This window comes from Aplidium turbinatum, chromosome 3, assembly GCF_918807975.1.
Source record: "Aplidium turbinatum chromosome 3, kaAplTurb1.1, whole genome shotgun sequence".
Lineage (NCBI taxonomy): Eukaryota > Metazoa > Chordata > Ascidiacea > Aplousobranchia > Polyclinidae > Aplidium > Aplidium turbinatum.
This window is the reverse complement of record NC_137474.1, coordinates 36,826,479-36,844,541: the sequence shown is the minus strand read 5'-3', so window position 1 is coordinate 36,844,541 and position 18,063 is coordinate 36,826,479. Positions and strand designations below refer to the sequence as shown.

Genomic DNA, 18,063 nt, shown 5'->3' with positions numbered 1-18,063 from the left:
ACACTACAGTTGCCATTGCAATGGGTCTGTAATTTCCAGCATCCTGAATATTGCCTTTGTTGTTCTTACAAACAATAAAACCATAGATATCTTACATATAGGGATGTAATGTAAGATATCTATGGTAAAACCATGGTAATCGAGTCTGCCTATTTGCCGCTCAGTTACTATCGTACACTGTTGCGCAAATGCGACCAAGGCATGCTGATTGAAGATTCAGCTGATTTGAAATTGCATGCAAACAGAAATCACTATCTGGAGACAAAGTTGCCAGATTGGTCTTTTTAAGACCAAATTTAAGAAATTTGGCCTTTTAGAAAAATGTTTAGCCGGACAGTTTTTGTTTGGCTGCTGGCCCTTTTTTAGTTTCCCGATTGGCATTTTTTTGGCTTTTTTTTCTTTTGGTCTTCATAGTTTAAGTCCTTGCGGCTTTCTACTGTAGATAGCCTACTGTAACTTTATTTCTATACTGTCCCTAACTGTATCAAAGTTTTCAGTCAGATTTCGGCATTGGCGATGTCACAGAGCACCATGGATCTTTCGGTTGGGTAGTCGGTAATCTAACCCTATTTCAGCTGGTCAGGTTTAAACTTTAAACTAGTATTCATTGCATTGCAGAAGCTTTAGCTTAACTAGTTTTGAATGTTTAACATGGCATCTTCAAAGAAGTAAAAACCAGCTTACGACAGTCAGCGAAAATATAATACTGAGTGGAAAAAATAGTTTTCATGGTTGAAAAAAGCACCCACTGTACTTGATGAAGCCCACAGCAATCTGTGCCATTGCACTTTGAAATCTATGCAGAGTAGTTTAAAAGATCATCAAGAAAGCGGGTCGGGTGTATGCTGAAGGCCATACACCGCCGCATAGCGCTTCGAGTCTGCTTTCCTGCAATGCAGATAAAGATTTAAAATTAAGACATTGGATTCATGATGCGTTCCAAACCTCATTTTGTGCAAAACACCTCAAACAATTATCAGCTAAAGTAAGGCTCAGATTGCAAGAAAAGCTATAAAACCTAAGGCAAATTTGCAAGGTTTTCCTGGGAGAGCATGCCCCCAGACCCCCTACACTGGCTATGACCTTCCCTCCATTGCATACCTAGGAAAATCAACCAGGATACGCCAGTGAGTGGTACGTGTATCACAGTTTGTGAACCACTGTTCTAAAGCAGTGCTTCTCAACCGGGGGTCCGTGAAGCGATTTCATGGCGTCCGTGAAAGTTTCCGAGTAGGCCTATTCAGCATGATTGATAAATTGCGAAATTTAAAATTTGTTTGTGCTTTGTTTATGTATTAGCCTGCAGTGATTCTCAAACTGTAAGTCGCAATGCACTGTTGCATCGTTTGAAATTGCAAAGGACTTTGCACAAAGGTTTGGTTTCTTAACTAAAAACACTAAAAATATCATAACTTATAAATAGCAAGGCTATGTTCAACTGAATTCTTTTGAGACAGCAGATTGCTGATCAATGCGTAACTTGGAAATACAAACGTTAGTCAGCAGTTTATCACCACTTAGCCTACAGTTTTGCAATGACTGTGATGATAATGGATTAATACTGATTACAAATGAAAAAAGGGAGAAGTTCTTCTTACGGTAGGTAAGGTCTAAGGGAACTGAATTCGTACTGAAAAAGCGTTACATGGGGGAGGGGGCATTGAAAAAAGCGTTACGTTGGCGTTAGGCTACATGGGGGAGGGAGGGTCAAAAATTCGGAAAAAAAGCGTTACCGTACGTAATACTTGAACGTTCCCTAAGTACGTGCCTATCGGTATAACCTAACGGTCGCACAATTTCTACGGTAGCCTATTTACTTTTGATAAAATTGATGGAAAAACATCAAGTGAGCATATAGATTACGGTTATAGGCGAATTCTTCCTAAACAATTCTTCGTAAAGCAATTCTTCGTAAGCAATTCTTCGTAAAACAATTGTTCGTAAACAGTTGTTGGTGAAATGAAATCCGTAAAAGAATTTTTCGTAAAGCATTTCTTCGTATACATCAAATCTCCATTGCATGCACGAATAAATGCTTTGGGAAGAATTGTTTTACAAAGAATTAACTTTACGAAGAATTGCTTTACGAAGAACTGTTTACGAAGAAAACGTCGGACACCATAGATTACTGATGTTTGACCCTGTGTGCGAACATATAGCTCATAACATCAGGGCCGGGTTTACCTGAGGGGGGGCCTCATTGCAAAATTTTATTTTGGATCGATATGAAAACTTTTGAATTCCAGATGTTCCAATGGCTTGCTCGATCTTAGCTTTTGATTTGAGTTTTACTTCAGATAAAGAATATTAGTGTAAGAAACGATTTTTGCGATCCCTTTTTAATTTTAATGTTTTGGTTTAATTGTCACGCTTCATTGACCTCCAGCCGCACGAGTTTTAATCTCTTTTGGTCATTTATCGAAATCGTCCTTTTGCGTTTTGACTCGAGCGGTGGACGGTCACATTTTCTAAAATTTCATACTGATGACGGTTGACTATTTGTTCGTCGATTGCAAGTAAGTGTCTTCGTGTGTAGGCTACTTGAATAAACTTTTAGTCAGCTTTAATCAGTTTGTGATAATTAGAGGCCTAACCTTGGAGCCGTTTTTGTCAGGCGAGAAGCACAGTTGTTGGATGCAAGGTCAGTTTATGATCTTGCAGAATTCGACTGTTACAATTAGTGTTGCAATAATTCGTTAATTGAAGACGTGTCGATCCATATGAAGCAGCCAGAATAATTCAACAAAATATCCTATGGTGGGACACGGACACCTTCAATTATATAACCCAAAGTGTTTGGTGTTTCCATGGTGAGCTTCCACATGAATAATTGTAGGTGTTCCAGACAATTGTTCACCAAATCAAACGTCATATACAACCGTTCAGGTCTACTGAATCTTAGCCAGTGTTGTACGTTGACGCCGCCAATTTGACGCCGCCAATTTGACGCCGCCAACTTTTTGTTGACGCTGAGGCTAGCGCCGTGACTTTATTTTTTAGTTGACGGAAGTGATAGCGCCGTCAACTATTTTGCCGATTTTAAGCGTCAAGCGCTATGCGTCATTTTTTGTTTTCATGGAAAATCTCGTTTCACAATGAGAGTTTTACAATGTATTCTGGCCAGCGCGACTCATCAGAATTACCCGCTTTCGCGTTGGTTGGAATGGCTATCTAGAATACAAGTGGAAGAAGGTCACCAAATGGTGATCACTCATATCGTGAGCAGTATCGAGAACGAGGGATCAGAAAGAGAAAAATCAATGAATGTCATCGCAGAGGTTGAAGATACTTTATTTCAAGAGCTATGCCCCTGAAAAGAGCGATGTTGGTACAGTGGACTTCGTTAAAAGATTTATATATGCTAAGCCATCACAGCACACTTGGAACAGTGATCCCTTTCCGAGTAAACGTTTTCAAGACTTGTTTTTGAAATACAACACACCAGTACCATTCAGCGCTGCTGTGGAACGCATGTTTTCATTTGAAAAGGACATTATGCGTCCCAAACGCAGCAGATTTTCAGACAAACGTTTTCAAACGCATGTGTTTCTACAAGGAAATAACTAAGAAGCTAAGCAGCTAGTTACAATACAGTCTCAAAACATAAAACCTGCTCTTTATTTATAGCCATTGTTAGCCTAAACTTGGTTGCAATACTTCTGTTTTGTGAGACCTTGGCTAAAATAGCACTAGAAATTAGCGCTGACGCCGTCAATTTCCTTAGGAGCTGACGCAGTACCTTACGCCGTAAAGTTTTTAGGCAATTCGCGCTGACGCTGTCAATTTATTTCATTGACGCGTACAACACTGATCTTAGCGTATTACGGAATGGAATATTTCTAAAAAATAAGCATATTGCAACATCGTTTGCAAGACCTTTAAAACATTGCAGCTGCAGCATAACATTACATTATCGTTAAATCTTGAATTACGAGATATGGTGTAAGTCAAATCTAACAGGTGTCTGAATAGCTTCATAATGCCTTTCATTATTACGTCACAGAAACTGCTTACGTGCGTTTGAAATATTACAATCTATTCTCGTCATTCTTAAAATTGTTGCTTGAAAGTTGGTCGCATATTTAACTGTTTTGCTTAGTGCTTGCCAGCTGGACGAAATTTCCGTCTTTATCTCAGTAATTTGTATTGTAGTGACAAGTTTAGTGGTGTATCGCGTTGCACTCCAATTTCGACAGCTAGTGGGCTATTTTTTTACAGAAATACAATTCTCGAACAGACGTTTTCAGAAGAGTGTTTCTATTCGGTCATTACATACAGACGAACGGGTCCGGGAACTTTATGTTACAATTTTCCCACGAAGAGATTATGGTTTACCGTTGTGACCATAAATAATAAAGACGTGGCTCGTTAGTTGGTAGGCCAAGAAAAAGTTAAAGCACAAGAAATAATAAAGACGATTTGTTAGTTGGTAGGCCAAGAAGAACTTAAAGCACATAAATAATAAAGACGTGCTGTTGTCAGTTCCAGAAGCACAAAAGAAAATTAAAGACGTTTCTTTGTTGGTTACGGTATCAAGAAAAACAACATTGACATTCATTGGTAAAAAAAAGATTAAAGAAATCGATCTGTGCTTGAAGTTTCAAGTGGACGAATCCAAGCAAGTTTTGTGGAACTTCAGGACTTCATATATTATACCCCTACAACTACGGTATTGTGCATTTAAATTCTTTTTGTATTTTTACGGTCTTTGCAGTTAAGTTTTTTATAACTTAATAATTTGTGTGTTTGTGTAACTTAATTTTTTAATTGTTAAATTTAGCCCCAACATTTAATATGTCTACACTCGGTGGCGACAGGGACTCGACCGCCGTCGACTCGACTGAGTTTAAGCCTGATGATGTTCTTTGCGGTCGGGCAGGCCATTCTGGGGAGGGACCCAGTAATGATGAGGCTAAGTCAGTTTGAGAGGCCCGGCATCTTAGAAGGGATATTTTGACTCAAATTGGGGAACTTTCTGTAGCGCTAGGTTCTTTGAGTGATAAGCAGGAACTGATGATTCTTCGATCTAACTTATCTACTTTAGAAGAAGAATTAGGCTACGGCATTTCCATGCTCTTTTGAGTAAAATTTTCAACTCTGCAATTTTGGCAGAACTTCTCGTGATAGGGTAGATCCCGAATTTAACTCGTTGAAAAATAACTTCGAACAAAAAGTAAGTGAGTTCTCAGATAGGTTGGATGCTGACATACATCCTGAGGATAGCGCCTCTAATGTAAGCACTAGGATGTCTAGGAGTTCGTCTCGGATAGTGGCACAAATTAACCTACAGCTAAGACGAGAGGAGCTCCAGATCCAAGCCGAGGCCGAAGCGAGAGCTGCTGAGGCCGCCGCGAGAGCTGAAGACATACGAGCTGAGGCCGAAGTGAGAGCTGCTGAGACCGCCGCGAGAGCTGAAGCGAGAGCCGCTGAGTTCGCACTCAAAGACGCTCAGTTGAGGGCTGAACAACATAAAGAGGTAGTTTTAGCTGAATATCGTTCAGAGTTGGGCTCCTGGCGTAGTTCTAAGAAGGGCTCTTCTAGCCATTCCAGAAGTGAACATCAATCGCGGTTAAATTTACATAATCTTTTCTAGACACCTGTTCAATCCGTAAGTGGACCAGTACAATCCACATGTTTTCAAGCTGTTTCAGGAGGTCTCGGGGCGCAGCTAAGGATCTTCCAAAGGATCTAAAGCCAGGGCCAGCGAGTTTTAGCTTAACTCCTGCCCCAGAGCGTACAGGTCACGGGGCCGCTATCAGAAGTAATGCTTTGCCCCCTTCACAGTTTTCTGCGCCGCTAAGTTTTGATCGCCCAGCTACACGTAATTTGGGTGGTTGTGAGAGGCATATCGCGTCTTCTGAATTTAACGTGTGTAAGGAGCGTGATCGGGCTGTGCACGTGACTGAGCCCCCTCAGCCCCTTAAGGGATATAGCTTGTCTTCTCCGGCTAAATCGAATTCTCAACAGCAGGATTCCTTTTTTTCAATACCAAAATAATAGGACGTTTTTCGATAAGGCGGCCTTGATTGGTTACGATGGTATTAATATGCCATTTATTTTCTTTAAAAATCGTGTTACGGCCTTGATGGCAGCTTCGCCTTTCAAAGGGAATCATTTGACTATGTTACAAGCAGCTTGTGTTAAAACAGCTGCTCAAACGATTGCTAATTTGGTTTCCGACCTTCCTGGCTTGTCAGAGGAAGACAGGATAGAAATGTCGTTAGATCGCTTGTCCCAACGTTTTGGAGTTTGTGGAGGTCTTTTCGCCGAACCGGAAATTAGAAAGTATCGCTATGGTAGCAAATTGACTTCGATCTCTTCTAGTGATTTGAAAGAGTTTAAAGATGAATTGTCGCAGTGTCTGCTTTACGCTCAAGCTTATGGTCAGCGTGATAAATTGGAAGGACGGTTTGTTTTGGATTTGGCTAAGCGACTCCCGTTTGACGCTAAACAACGCTATCTTGACTTTTTAGGTGATCAGTAGGCCCTATGGTAGCACTAATGAGCCTACTTTTCAGAACTTGTTCGATTTTGTAGTACGGGAGGAAACGCGCAAGTCGACTGATTTTAGCATTATGCTAATGAGCGATTCTGGTGAGTCGCAGCATTTTAAAAAGTTTGGCAAAGGAAAATTGTCTTCATGTCAGGTAAGGCAGACGTCGGTAAAACCCCATGATAATGTGATGTCAGGGAGTTTGCAGTAGGCTACTCGATTGCTGTTGGCGCACCGCGCGGTGGTAAGGCCAGACGAAGAGACCTACCGGCATGTATTTATTGTTCGTCATGTGGTCAAGTTGAATATCATTTTTTGTCTAATTGTAAAGATTTTTTGCGCTTGACACCTAAAGATCGGAGAGATGTGAAGAAGGGGTGTTCTTCCCGGCCATCAGCACAAGGCTGATCACTCGCTAGTACAGCGAGCAGCAGTAACGCTTCGCTAACCATAACGGTGTAGCTTCCACGCTAGCCATAAAGACCTCCAATAAACGTTAACCATGTGGCAAGAATACGGTGCGATACTGATGAGCCCAGCCTCATGGGCGAAACACGTGTCTATCGCTGTCTATTCGATGCTACAATCGGCTGCCCAGAAACTGATCGGAGAGATGTTATTGTGAAAGCTGGAAAATGCTTGAATTGTTTGGGCCAGCATATGGTTAGGGACTGTAATCACGCAAACAACTGTCGTCAATGTGGGCCTAACAACGATAGGAAACACTTTTTTCTTCTGCATGATTTTTATGTGACGTCACGTGATTCTCTTGATTCGATCGGCAAAGATGATGCTGGTGCCAGAGTTCCTGTGCGTAATGTTAAGATTGGAAATGTTAAAGCAGCCTTTAATCGCGTTACTGCTGCTCGTGTTTTGAATCCAATAACTGGCAAATCGAAGTTGGTGTATTGTCAGCATGATCCTGGTTCGCAGTTGACGTTTGTTTCGAGTGATTTGGTGTGCGAACTTGGCGTTAAACCGTATGATAAAGCGTCGTTTAAAATGGATACCTTGGCTGGTCAGAAAGCTACTTGTGCTAACCTTGTTAAACTCAACATCCAGTCGTTAGAGACGGATGAACTGTTTTGCGATATAACTTCGGTGGTTAACCCAGCTTGGGCTGACGATGTTAAAACTTTACCGCATAAGCAGGATTTAAGTGGTTTCCGTCATTTTCATGACGTGAATATGTTTCATTTGAATGATTGTAGTACTGTAGATATACTGATTGGCAACGACAACGCTTATTTGATGTGGGCTAAAGAAGAGCGTGTTGGTGAGAATCGTAGTGAACCACATGCTTTGCTCACTCCGCTCGGTTGGTGGGTTTGTGGTGGTAAGTCACCCTTAGATGAAAGCGTTGCTAATGTGTGCAGAGTGCAGACGTCTTGAAAGTTGGATGTAATCTCTGGCTTTCAGCGTAAAATTGAGTCTCGTGATATGGAAATAGCAGACCTGAACAAAGTCATTCAGGCTTTGACGTTGCAAACTGAAACCTGTGAATTGTCTCGCAATGACATTTTGGCTAGAGAACTTGTTGAACCGAATATTGAGTTGAAAGATGGTCGATTTGAAATACCTGTACCGTTGAAGGAAGATATTGATCTACCTAAAAATTTTGTGTTGGCGTCAGATAGAGCTGCTGCTTTAAGAAAGAAGGCTTTAAAACAACCTGAACTTTGTGATTTCCTTACTGACACCATGAAGGATCTTAAATCTAATGGCTATATTGAGCGTGCTGGTGAAGAAGGAAATGTAAAGGGATTTGAGTGGTATTTACCATACTTTGTGACGTCACAGTTAAAAAAGCGCATTGCTTACGATGGCAAGTCTGAGTTTCGAGGAACTTGTGTTAATGATGTAATGTTTTCGTGTCCTGATTTGTTAAACCCTCTGGTAGATGTCTTGGCTAGATTTCGGCTTAGTAGATTTGGTTTCATGGCCGATGTGACTAAGTACTTTTTTCACATTTTGGACACTTCAATACGCAAGCCCAATTTCATTGAACTGCTTACGTACACGAGCAGTGCTGTTCGGATCGTGAACGAACGCCCTTTCGTACCTTTGAGTGACTACCCTAGGGATTTTACTGTCATCACCCCTGCCTCACTGTTGACCCCATACTTAGACCCATACTGTGCTGTTGGGAAATCACATGATCGTGACCAACTAAGAAGGGATTATCGGTTCAATTTGTCACTTTCTCTGCAGTTTTGGAGCAAATGGATAGATTTTTATTTGCCAGGGCTTCAAGGCCAGAAAAAATGGCTAAAAATGGCCGAGAATGTGAAGCCTGGTTAACTTGTGGTGGCGGCGGTTCTCTCCAAGACATTGGTAAACGTAGGAGGTATCAACTTGGTAGGGAACATGAGGTAGTCCCACAAATTAGGAAAGGGAAGCCTGTGGTTCAGAGAGCTAAAGTTGCCGTTTGCAACTATGATGAGAGTACGGGGAAATTGAAAGTAGACTACGTGTTGAGGGATATCTCGTGCCTCGCCCACGCAAAGAACACTTAAATGTTAGGTTTTGAGCCTGGTTTGTCTGCAGTAGTCGACACTTGTCTGAGCCCAGAACAGTCGGTTATTATCGCAACAATTGTATACCGGTATAGCGTCATTTTTGCGTGTACCTGTGGTACCAATTTCATGTATCGTCGCGTATTATTCTTATTGTTGTTCATTCTTTGCAAGCCCTTTGTATTTGCGTATTAACTTAAACGTGAGTGATTCAAACAATTTGTGTATCGTGTGTTTTTATTCATTCATTTCATTTGCTCACGATTGTCCTTAAATTCTTTTTTAGTTATGCCATGTTAGACTGTCATAACTAGGGGCCGCTATATTCCAGACAATTGTTCACCAAATCGAACGTCACATAAAAACGTTCAGGTCAACTGAATCTTAGCGTATTACGTAATGGAATATTTCTAAAAAATGAGCAGATTGCAACATCGTTTGCAAGACCTGTAAAACATTGCAGCTGCAGCATAACATTACATCATCGAAGTCAAATCTAACAGATGTCTGAATAACTTCATAATGCCTGTCATTATTACGTCACAGAAACTGCTTACGTGCGTTTGAAATATTACAATCTATTCTCGTCATTCTTAAAATTGTTGCTTGAAAGTTGGTCGCATACTTAACTGTTTTGCTTAGTGCTTGCCAGCTGGACGAAATTTCTGTCTTTATCTCAGTAATTTGTATTGTAGTGACAAGTTTAATGGTGTATCGCGTTGCACTCCAATTTCGACAGCCAGTGGGCTATTTTTTTACAAAAATGCAATTCTCGAATAGACGTTTTCAGAAGAGTGTTTCTATTCGGTCATTACATACAGACGAACGGATCCGGGAACTTTATGTTACAATTTTCCCACGAAGAGATTATGGTTTACCGCTGTGACCAGTAGGCCTTAGGTATTTATTGCACATTTTTTTAAACACACTATTGAAAACTTTAAAATACTGATAAGCAACAGCCTAGCTAATTTTTTTTTTCTTTAATTGTTCTTTAAGATAGCGCTAGCACTGTATTTATAGCGGTAGCACTGTTTTTATCGCTGTAGCACTGTTTTATAGCGGTAGCACTGTTTGTATATTTTAAACTTGGGCTTTTGCCATCTTTCTCTTTTGTTTGTATTGGTCACAGCGGTAAACCATAATATCTTTGTGGGAAAGTTGTACAATAAAAATTCCCGGATCCGTTCGTCTGTATGCGATGACCCTGAAAAAGAATACTCTTCTGAAACGTTTTTTTTAATAATTGTATTTCAGCAAAAAATAGCCGCCGGCTGTCGAAAATTAGTGCAACGCGTAAGCACTACGCAGTAGAAAACTTGTCACCACAATACAAATTGAGAAATAAAACAAAGTAACTTCAGCGGGTTTAACATGATGTATTACATACACAAATATAACATAATTAAAATAAACTCAAACGTTTTCGACACGTACATGTGTCCTCATCAGGAATTACATATCTGCAATATAAATAAAATGAAAATTGTAAGGTAAATTTGACTTTGCACCATAACTGCAACTGTATACGGTACTAACCTAGCTAAACTTATAAAAAAGAAATTTTCATGTGACATTCATCCTGTATATAAAACGTTTAAAGTGCACCAATATTTTCAACTGAAGTCGCCTACCTCTTTTGCTCTTTCTTCGAATGTTGTGTATAAATTTGACAATGTCTCGATCGACCATGTCTATGTCACTGACAATGTCTCGATCGACCAATTTAAAATCATCTCTCGAGGCAGATCTGAATTTCAGACTAAGATCATGGAAGCCTTAAGAATCAAACGTAATAATCCGTCTCTCAACCGGCAGTTATTCGTCTGTGGCTCATCGTTCCTCTTGTGTGTGTTCTAATTGTTTGTCAAATGCCTGTAGTTTACACCTCATGTGATCTGTTTCCACCATATAATTTACTTGTCATCATTCCTGTGTCACTCGTTCAGTTTGTGCTTTTCAGTCTGGAGTGTCGCTAGCATACAGTTACAGTTATAGTGCAAAGTCAAATTTACCTTACAATTTTCATTTTATTTGTATTGCAGATATGTAATTCCTGATGAGGACACATGTACGTGTCGAAAACGTTTGAGTTTATTTTAATTATGATATATTTGTGTATGTAAAACATCATGTTAAACCCGCTGAAGTTACTTTGTTTTATTTCTCCATGATTCAACAAAGCAAACTCTCTACCAAAGCTTTAACAATACAAATTACTGAGATAAAGACAGAAACTTCGTCTAGTTGGTAAGCACCAAGCAAAACAGATAACCGTATCTGTCACTGCTTCCTTTTGGCGTCAAGAGTTACTGGCCGAGACCATCAAGTCTACGTCTCTCTTATTGCTAATTACTCCGTCGGCTTATATCAAATAACAACGGGAAAAAGTATGCCGTTGGTCAAAAGCCTTATCTATCACTTCAATCAATTTATTTCGCAAAATATAGGCCTATTCGTGATTGTGTATTTTAGGTAAAAAAGGTGATAAAGACTCGGTTTTTGACCTATTCTCGCCATTTCTTGGTCAAATTTCTCAGTTCACATTTTATTTTGAAAGTCCTCTTGCATAGAACACAGAATTTCATCAATTTTGTTTTTCCGTTTCTGTGCAAACAGTATTCCATGCACTTTTTGCACTACCGTACAAAGCAATTTGCACAAATAATAAATTACCTTCCTAATTGATGTCTGCCAGCAAAGAATGACTCATATAGCGTCAAAGACCAACTCCCTACCCAGACAGCAAAATCGACATTGAATCAATGTAGAAATGACGGATTTTGCTGCCTGGGTAGAGAATGGAATTTTAGCGCCGTCGTGTTATGACTGACAGACACAAAATGAAACCGCACGCTAATAGTAAACTGTTAATCAAGCTATTGAATATCAGGAAATTTCCTGCATTTTATAACTGGCTGTGACAAAAGGTTTATTGTGAACTTCACAATTATCCGATACCAACATAATCGGGATTAAAAGTTGGGGCAAGAAAAAAGGTAAAAGTCAAGAAATCTCAGGTTTCTAGCATCACTGCTTCTATGTGAAATTGCTGAATTAGCAGAGGGCGAGACCATAAGGTCTACGCCAGTAACAGATACGGTTAAGTATTCGACCAACTTTTCAAAACGACAATTCTAAATGACGAAACTGACTTGAGATATTTCAAACGCACGCAACCAGCTTGTGTGACGTAATAGTCTATACGCATTGTTATGCAATTTCACAGGTGTTGAAACGGTTTGTGCAATGTTATGCTACAGGTGCAATGTTTTACAGGTCTTACGAAGTATGTTGCAATCTCGGCTCATTTTTTAGCAATTTCCATGACGTAAGACGCCAGCTAGGTTAAGTAGACTATAACGGTTTTATGTGACGTTTGATTTGGTGAACGATTGTCCGGAACATGTATAAAATTTGCATGTTTATTTTGCCGTTCTGTAGGGTATATATTTGCGCCAGCAACAAAAAATAAAACTGAATTGAGGAACAAACTAGTTGTGTTGATGTGTTCAACTTGTTGGGAACATGTAGAAAAGGACAAGCAGTGATGTACGCGCATACAAAAAATATTGACGCCGTCAGCGTAAACGCAAACGTTCGAAAAAGCATACGCCATACGCGTCAACGTAACTTGTAAAAAAAGTTGGCGGCGTCAGTGTCAGCGCATACACCAGCGTAAACTTATTTTGTTTCCTAGGTGCCAAACATTCACACGGTATAAACCACTCGAAACAAACAAGTTTTATTTTGAATTTCCACGAAAAAACACAAGCATCTGAAAGTGTTCATCTGACATTTTGCTACGTTTTGATTCCAATATGTCTTTGCCGTTGAAAACATTCTTTCAACTGCAACGCTGGAAGGTATTGGCGTGTTGTAGCGAAAAAATACATTAAAAAGTATGCGTTGATGCTATACACTAAAAAAACCGCAAAAACTTTACGGCGTAGCCTCAAGCGACAACCATCCAAAAAAAATGTGACAGTAAGAGTTAGCGTAAACAAAAAGTCTACGCCGCAAGTCTTCGGCGTAGAATTTGCGGCGTATAGGCTACGTAGGCTACATCTCTGGGGCAAAGTAACCATATGAATTTGGAACCGACAAAAGGGAAACTTAAACGCAATTTGTCGATCCTTGATGTAGCGCCCAATGGCCCGAGAACTCTCTCTGACGTCACGCATTTCGCTCCATTGGAGTCGTGTCAGAACCATGGAATCCACTTAATTAGTGCTATTTCACGTCTCGCTTAGAAATCTAGGGAATTGAATTTAAGAGATTGTAATTAGCCTAAGCACTGAATTTTGTAATAATGCCTAATCGCATTTTGGCTAGAGCTTCATACACATGTGCATTTGCCGTTATGTTACTTTGTGTGGTTGTGCTTAGCGATTGCAACGCTTACAATGGCGTTTTTCCAACCAAAACTAGGGATTTTTTAACTAACTACAACCATGGTTTCTAACTCATTTTTTTTTCGCTTTTGTTCTTATTTCTCACTTAAGAAGAACTTGTATAGTCCAGAGTCTAGACTATTCACTCATACCTAGCTGTGAGTTTTCAGCTTGCAGCAACATTCCGAGCGCGGTAGTGCGGTGGAAATGACCAGAGAACAATACCCAGCCTTCTTGATTAGGCTACATATGGCTCTGGTTCTGTAGCCTATAGTGGCTCTTGTTCAACGTCAAGCTTGTTAAGCTGGAATGTATGAATAAGCGAATGAATAACGAAGATCATCACGTCCTAATAACTTCTCGCCCTAATCATGCCCAGAAGTGTTGTCGTCCCATTGATGACGACTGTAGCCTATGAGCTGGCATTCTAACTAGCAACGTCTGCTACACTTGTCATTTGTCACATTAAGAACAGGGAAGCAGTTGATTCGATGACCGATATACCGTGGTCTTTCGCTGCTTCCTGCCTGTTGGGATATTTAAATTGATACGGTACTATGTTATTCTTTTTGCGTATGATTGTACCCTACTAATTATATAATTGTACCCTATTCTCGACACAGACGAAATAAAATATTCTTTCTCTTCTCACTCTCTGTTCATAATTAATATGCTCAAATATGGACAGCTTTGTCTGATGTAAATAAATAATGATAATAAAATTATTGTTTTATGCATACTTTAAACCTTTTCTGCCATTTTTTTGTTGGTTCCAAATTCGTGTGTTTACTTTAATGTTTTCTACATGTTCGCTCCAGCTCCAGCAAAGAAAAAACAAGAAGAAGATTAAAATTAGTTGGAAACATGATTTTATCACGTGAAAAAAAAATTATCCAATGACAGCAACGAAAGTCCAACCTGAATTGATTCAAAGATTTTTTTTGTGAGTGTGAGTCTCAGGCGAGAGTTTCAAACACTTTTGCATTTTATTCTGGCATTTTTCATCATTATTTAATTTTTTGGAAAAGTGTAGTAGGCCTATATAGTTGAAAGTTTGGAATTCAATCAAGACATGAAATAAAAACCTAAATAAAACTATATCAGTATTTTTATGTTGTATATACAGTAGAATTCGCCTATAACGGCACCTCTAGGGGATTTGCAAAACTGACGTTATAGCCTAGCCGAATTGACGTTATAGACGAACAACCGCAAACCATTCCATAACTGTGATTTGATTAAAGAAAGAGGTGTATAATCCAATCAGGGTTACTGCGTACCACCAAACTGACAAAAGACACGCTGAAAATACAGTAAACAAAGAAATTGTTTTAAAAAAATAACCTACAGCGAAAGGTACAGGAAATTTGCGCAATACAGCTCGTTACATACAGTAGTAGAGAAGTTCATTATTTATTAGCAAAAAAGGCATTGATCTTGAGCTGTTTCGGATTTGACACAGCTGTAGAGCTGCTTGTTACACGTGATAGTTTTTCACGCGGGAAAAAAAGTTAATTTAGTTAATTAGTTTATACAGTACTGCACGTACAACTGTTGCTTTGAGTTGTTTAAAGGTCAGCTGTAGAGCTGCTTTTTACACGTGATAGTTTTTCACGCGGGAAAAAATTTAATTCAGTTAAGTCCCTGCTGAGAACAACGTAGCAAAATAAAGGGAAGACATTTTGCAAGCAGCAGCGCTAACTGGATTAAAAGACTGACGGTTCGTGGTGAAGGTGATGGCTTAAAGTGACATTATAAACGAACAAAAGAGGTCTGGGGACCAATAAAGGGTGCTGTTACATGCGAATTGACGTTATAGGCGATGCTGTTGTAGCCGAACTACAATATACGTAAAAGATAGGAATTCTGCCGGACCGAGCAAAATGTGACGTAATAGGCGAATTGATGTTATAAACGAAGCCGTTATAGGCGAATTCTACTGTATTTCCAACCATCAAAGGAAAAAAAAGAGAACATCACTTGCCGTAGGTAGCATAAACAGGGCTCAGGAAAAAAACACATATGTGTGTTTGACAGAGTGATACATATGTATTAGGCTATATGTGTACAGTGTAGCCTAAGTTTTTTACACAACTTTGTAAATTTAAACTTTTTTGCTCTCAGCATCATTTTAAAATACGGTAACTTGTGCAGTTTAATCATGTGAAACTCACAGTGTTTTGTTTTTGATAAAAATTTATAAATTTATTTATCCTTTCCAAATGCAAGTTACATGATAATAAGTGCCATGTAAAGATTATTGAAGAAAAAAATTTAGAATTACCGGTAGTCAAGTTTTCAGGTTTGATAAAATTGTTGCAGGCAACTATCAGAACTACAACTATTAGAAATTGAGCTTTGCAAAGAAACCCTTTTGAACCTCATGGGTTTTTCTTTCAAAGTGCGAAAAAATGCTGGGTGCATAATATTGCATTTATAAGGAAAAGCTACTGTAACGCGTTTAGAGTGCAACCTAGTTCGTACCCTGAAAAGATTGAGAGAAAAAATTAAAAAAGCCGAAGTCGCTGATCGCAGTTTAGTAGCACAAAGCCGAAGTCGCTGATCGAAGTTTCCGCAAACAACTCGAGGGTTAGGGTTAGCGGAAACTGCGGAAAAATATTTGCGGAAACTGCGATCAGTTAGGGTTAGAGAGCATAGATTACTCGATGGTTAGAGTTAGGGTAAGCGAAAACTGCAGTTAGCGGAAACTGCACAAAAATGTTTGCGGAAACTGCGATCAGCGAGGGTTAGGGTTAGAGCATAGATTACTCTAAGGTTAGGGTAAGGGTTAGCGGAAACTGCATTTAGCGGAAACTACGGAAAAATGTTTGCTAAAACTTCAATCAGCAAGGGTTAGGGTTAGAGCATAGATTAGTCTATGGTTAGAGTTAGGGATAGCAAAAAGTGCAGAGAAATGTTTGCGGAAACTGCGATCAGCGAGGGTGAGGGTTAGCGGAAACTGCGATCAGCGACTTCGGTTTTGTACTATCTTTCTCTCGATCTTTTCAGGGGGAAAATTTTAAAATGTTGGCGGAAACTGCGATCAGCAACTTCCGCTTTTTTTAAAATTTTTTCTCTCAATCTTTTCAGGGTACGAACTAGGTTGCATCCACGCGTTTACATATATATTATTCAATTTGTTTTTATTTAATTGTAAAAATTTGAAAAAATTAATTTTCTAATTTAGCATGTCAATCTTTTGTTGCTGCTGGTGTTCAGGTTTTAAAAGCCTAAGTCGTCATAGCAAACTTGTGTTATCAGTGGTGTAACTTTTGACATATATCATGTCGAATGAGATTTATTACTCCGACAAATATTTTGATGAAAAATATGAATACAGGTAAATCAAAATATAAGCATTTTATGCAATGTTTTCTTTATGTTCCAACCATTCTTAAACATCAACGTTTGCAAAAGCGTAAATTAAATGACATTTGGGGCACTTTAGAGTGTAAGTCAATATAGCAACTTAGGTGGTTTTAATAACTGAGATCCCTTCCCTGTTAGGCAAAATTGCACTTCGCTCTTGTTTGTATTGTCTATGAAAACTTTTTCATTTACATTAAAATTGTGGCCAGTGGTAGGCTATAATTTTAACTATGTTTACTCTATTGAAAAAAAGCTTCGGCCATTATTGTCTGTCTTTTGCAATTGGACTGTTTTTTACTGTTACTATTTATCAATGCTTTTTTTCAGACATGTGATGTTACCCAGGGATCTGAGCAAGCTTGTACCGAAGTCTCATTTGATGTCTGAGGCAGAATGGAGAAGTTTAGGTGTGCAGCAAAGTCAGGGATGGATTCACTACATGAAACATGAACCAGGTAGTTTATCAATCTTTCGTGCAGTCTTGAATTCAATGAATTATTTTGAAGTATAAAATGGCAAAGTATATAGCAAAAGATTTCCACTTGTTGCGTGCCTTGCAACCAGTGTTGTTCAGGAACCATTTCTTTGGTTCAGTGTACAGTGCCGGGAAAAAAAAACTTTACATTCAGTGGGCAAAAAAAAACTTTACTTGTAAAATCTGCACAAGTTCTTAGCTTATTGTTCCTGCCAAAATCATTGCGTCACAAAAACGCTTATAGTTACATCCTTAGCTACTATCTGGCTACACTTCACCGTAAAGCCATTGCTCTGCATGCCTCGTGTTGCTTTACAGCTTCATGAATAGTAAGGGGGGTGAAATCGCACAATATTTTTCATTTTCTCAAAGTTTCGAGGTCGGAGGTCGTGCAAAAATTTTGTCAAAAATTAAAATCGGTTGAAAAAAGAAGCAAGTGGAAGAAAAATCTTGTGCCTTGACTTTGTTAGAGAAGGGAGATTCTGTGATTGTTGTAGCCAAAGATATTGGAGTCTCCAGAGAGGCAATTTTCAATTAAAAGGGTGAAATATTCGGTCATTGTAAAGATTTTAATTGAAAATTGCCTCTCTGGAGATCCCAAGATCTCTGGCTACAGCAATCACAGAATCTCCCTTCTCTAATAAAGTCAAGGCACAAGATTTTTCTTCCTTTTGCTTCTTCTTTCGATCAATTTTAGTTTTTAAAAAAAAAATTGCAAGACCTCGAAACTTTGAGAAAATGAAAAATATTGTGCGATTTCACCCCCCTTCCTATTCATGAAGCTGTAAAGCAACACTAGACATGCAGAGCAATGGC

The 18,063-nt window shown here is 39.2% G+C and overlaps 1 protein-coding gene across 1 annotated transcript in view; it reads left to right on the top strand.

The window, feature by feature from the left end:
• Positions 1-16,620: 16,620 nt before the first annotated feature.
• Positions 16,621-18,063, top strand: part of LOC145766317 (cyclin-dependent kinases regulatory subunit-like) — a 3,684-nt gene continuing 2,241 nt past the window's right edge. Inside the window, exons 1-2 of the mRNA XM_082578000.1 lie at positions 16,621-16,743; positions 17,100-17,227. Coding sequence (XP_082434126.1) covers positions 16,688-16,743; positions 17,100-17,227 — 184 coding nt within the window. The 5' untranslated portion in view covers positions 16,621-16,687. The remainder of the gene's footprint in view (positions 16,744-17,099; positions 17,228-18,063) is intronic.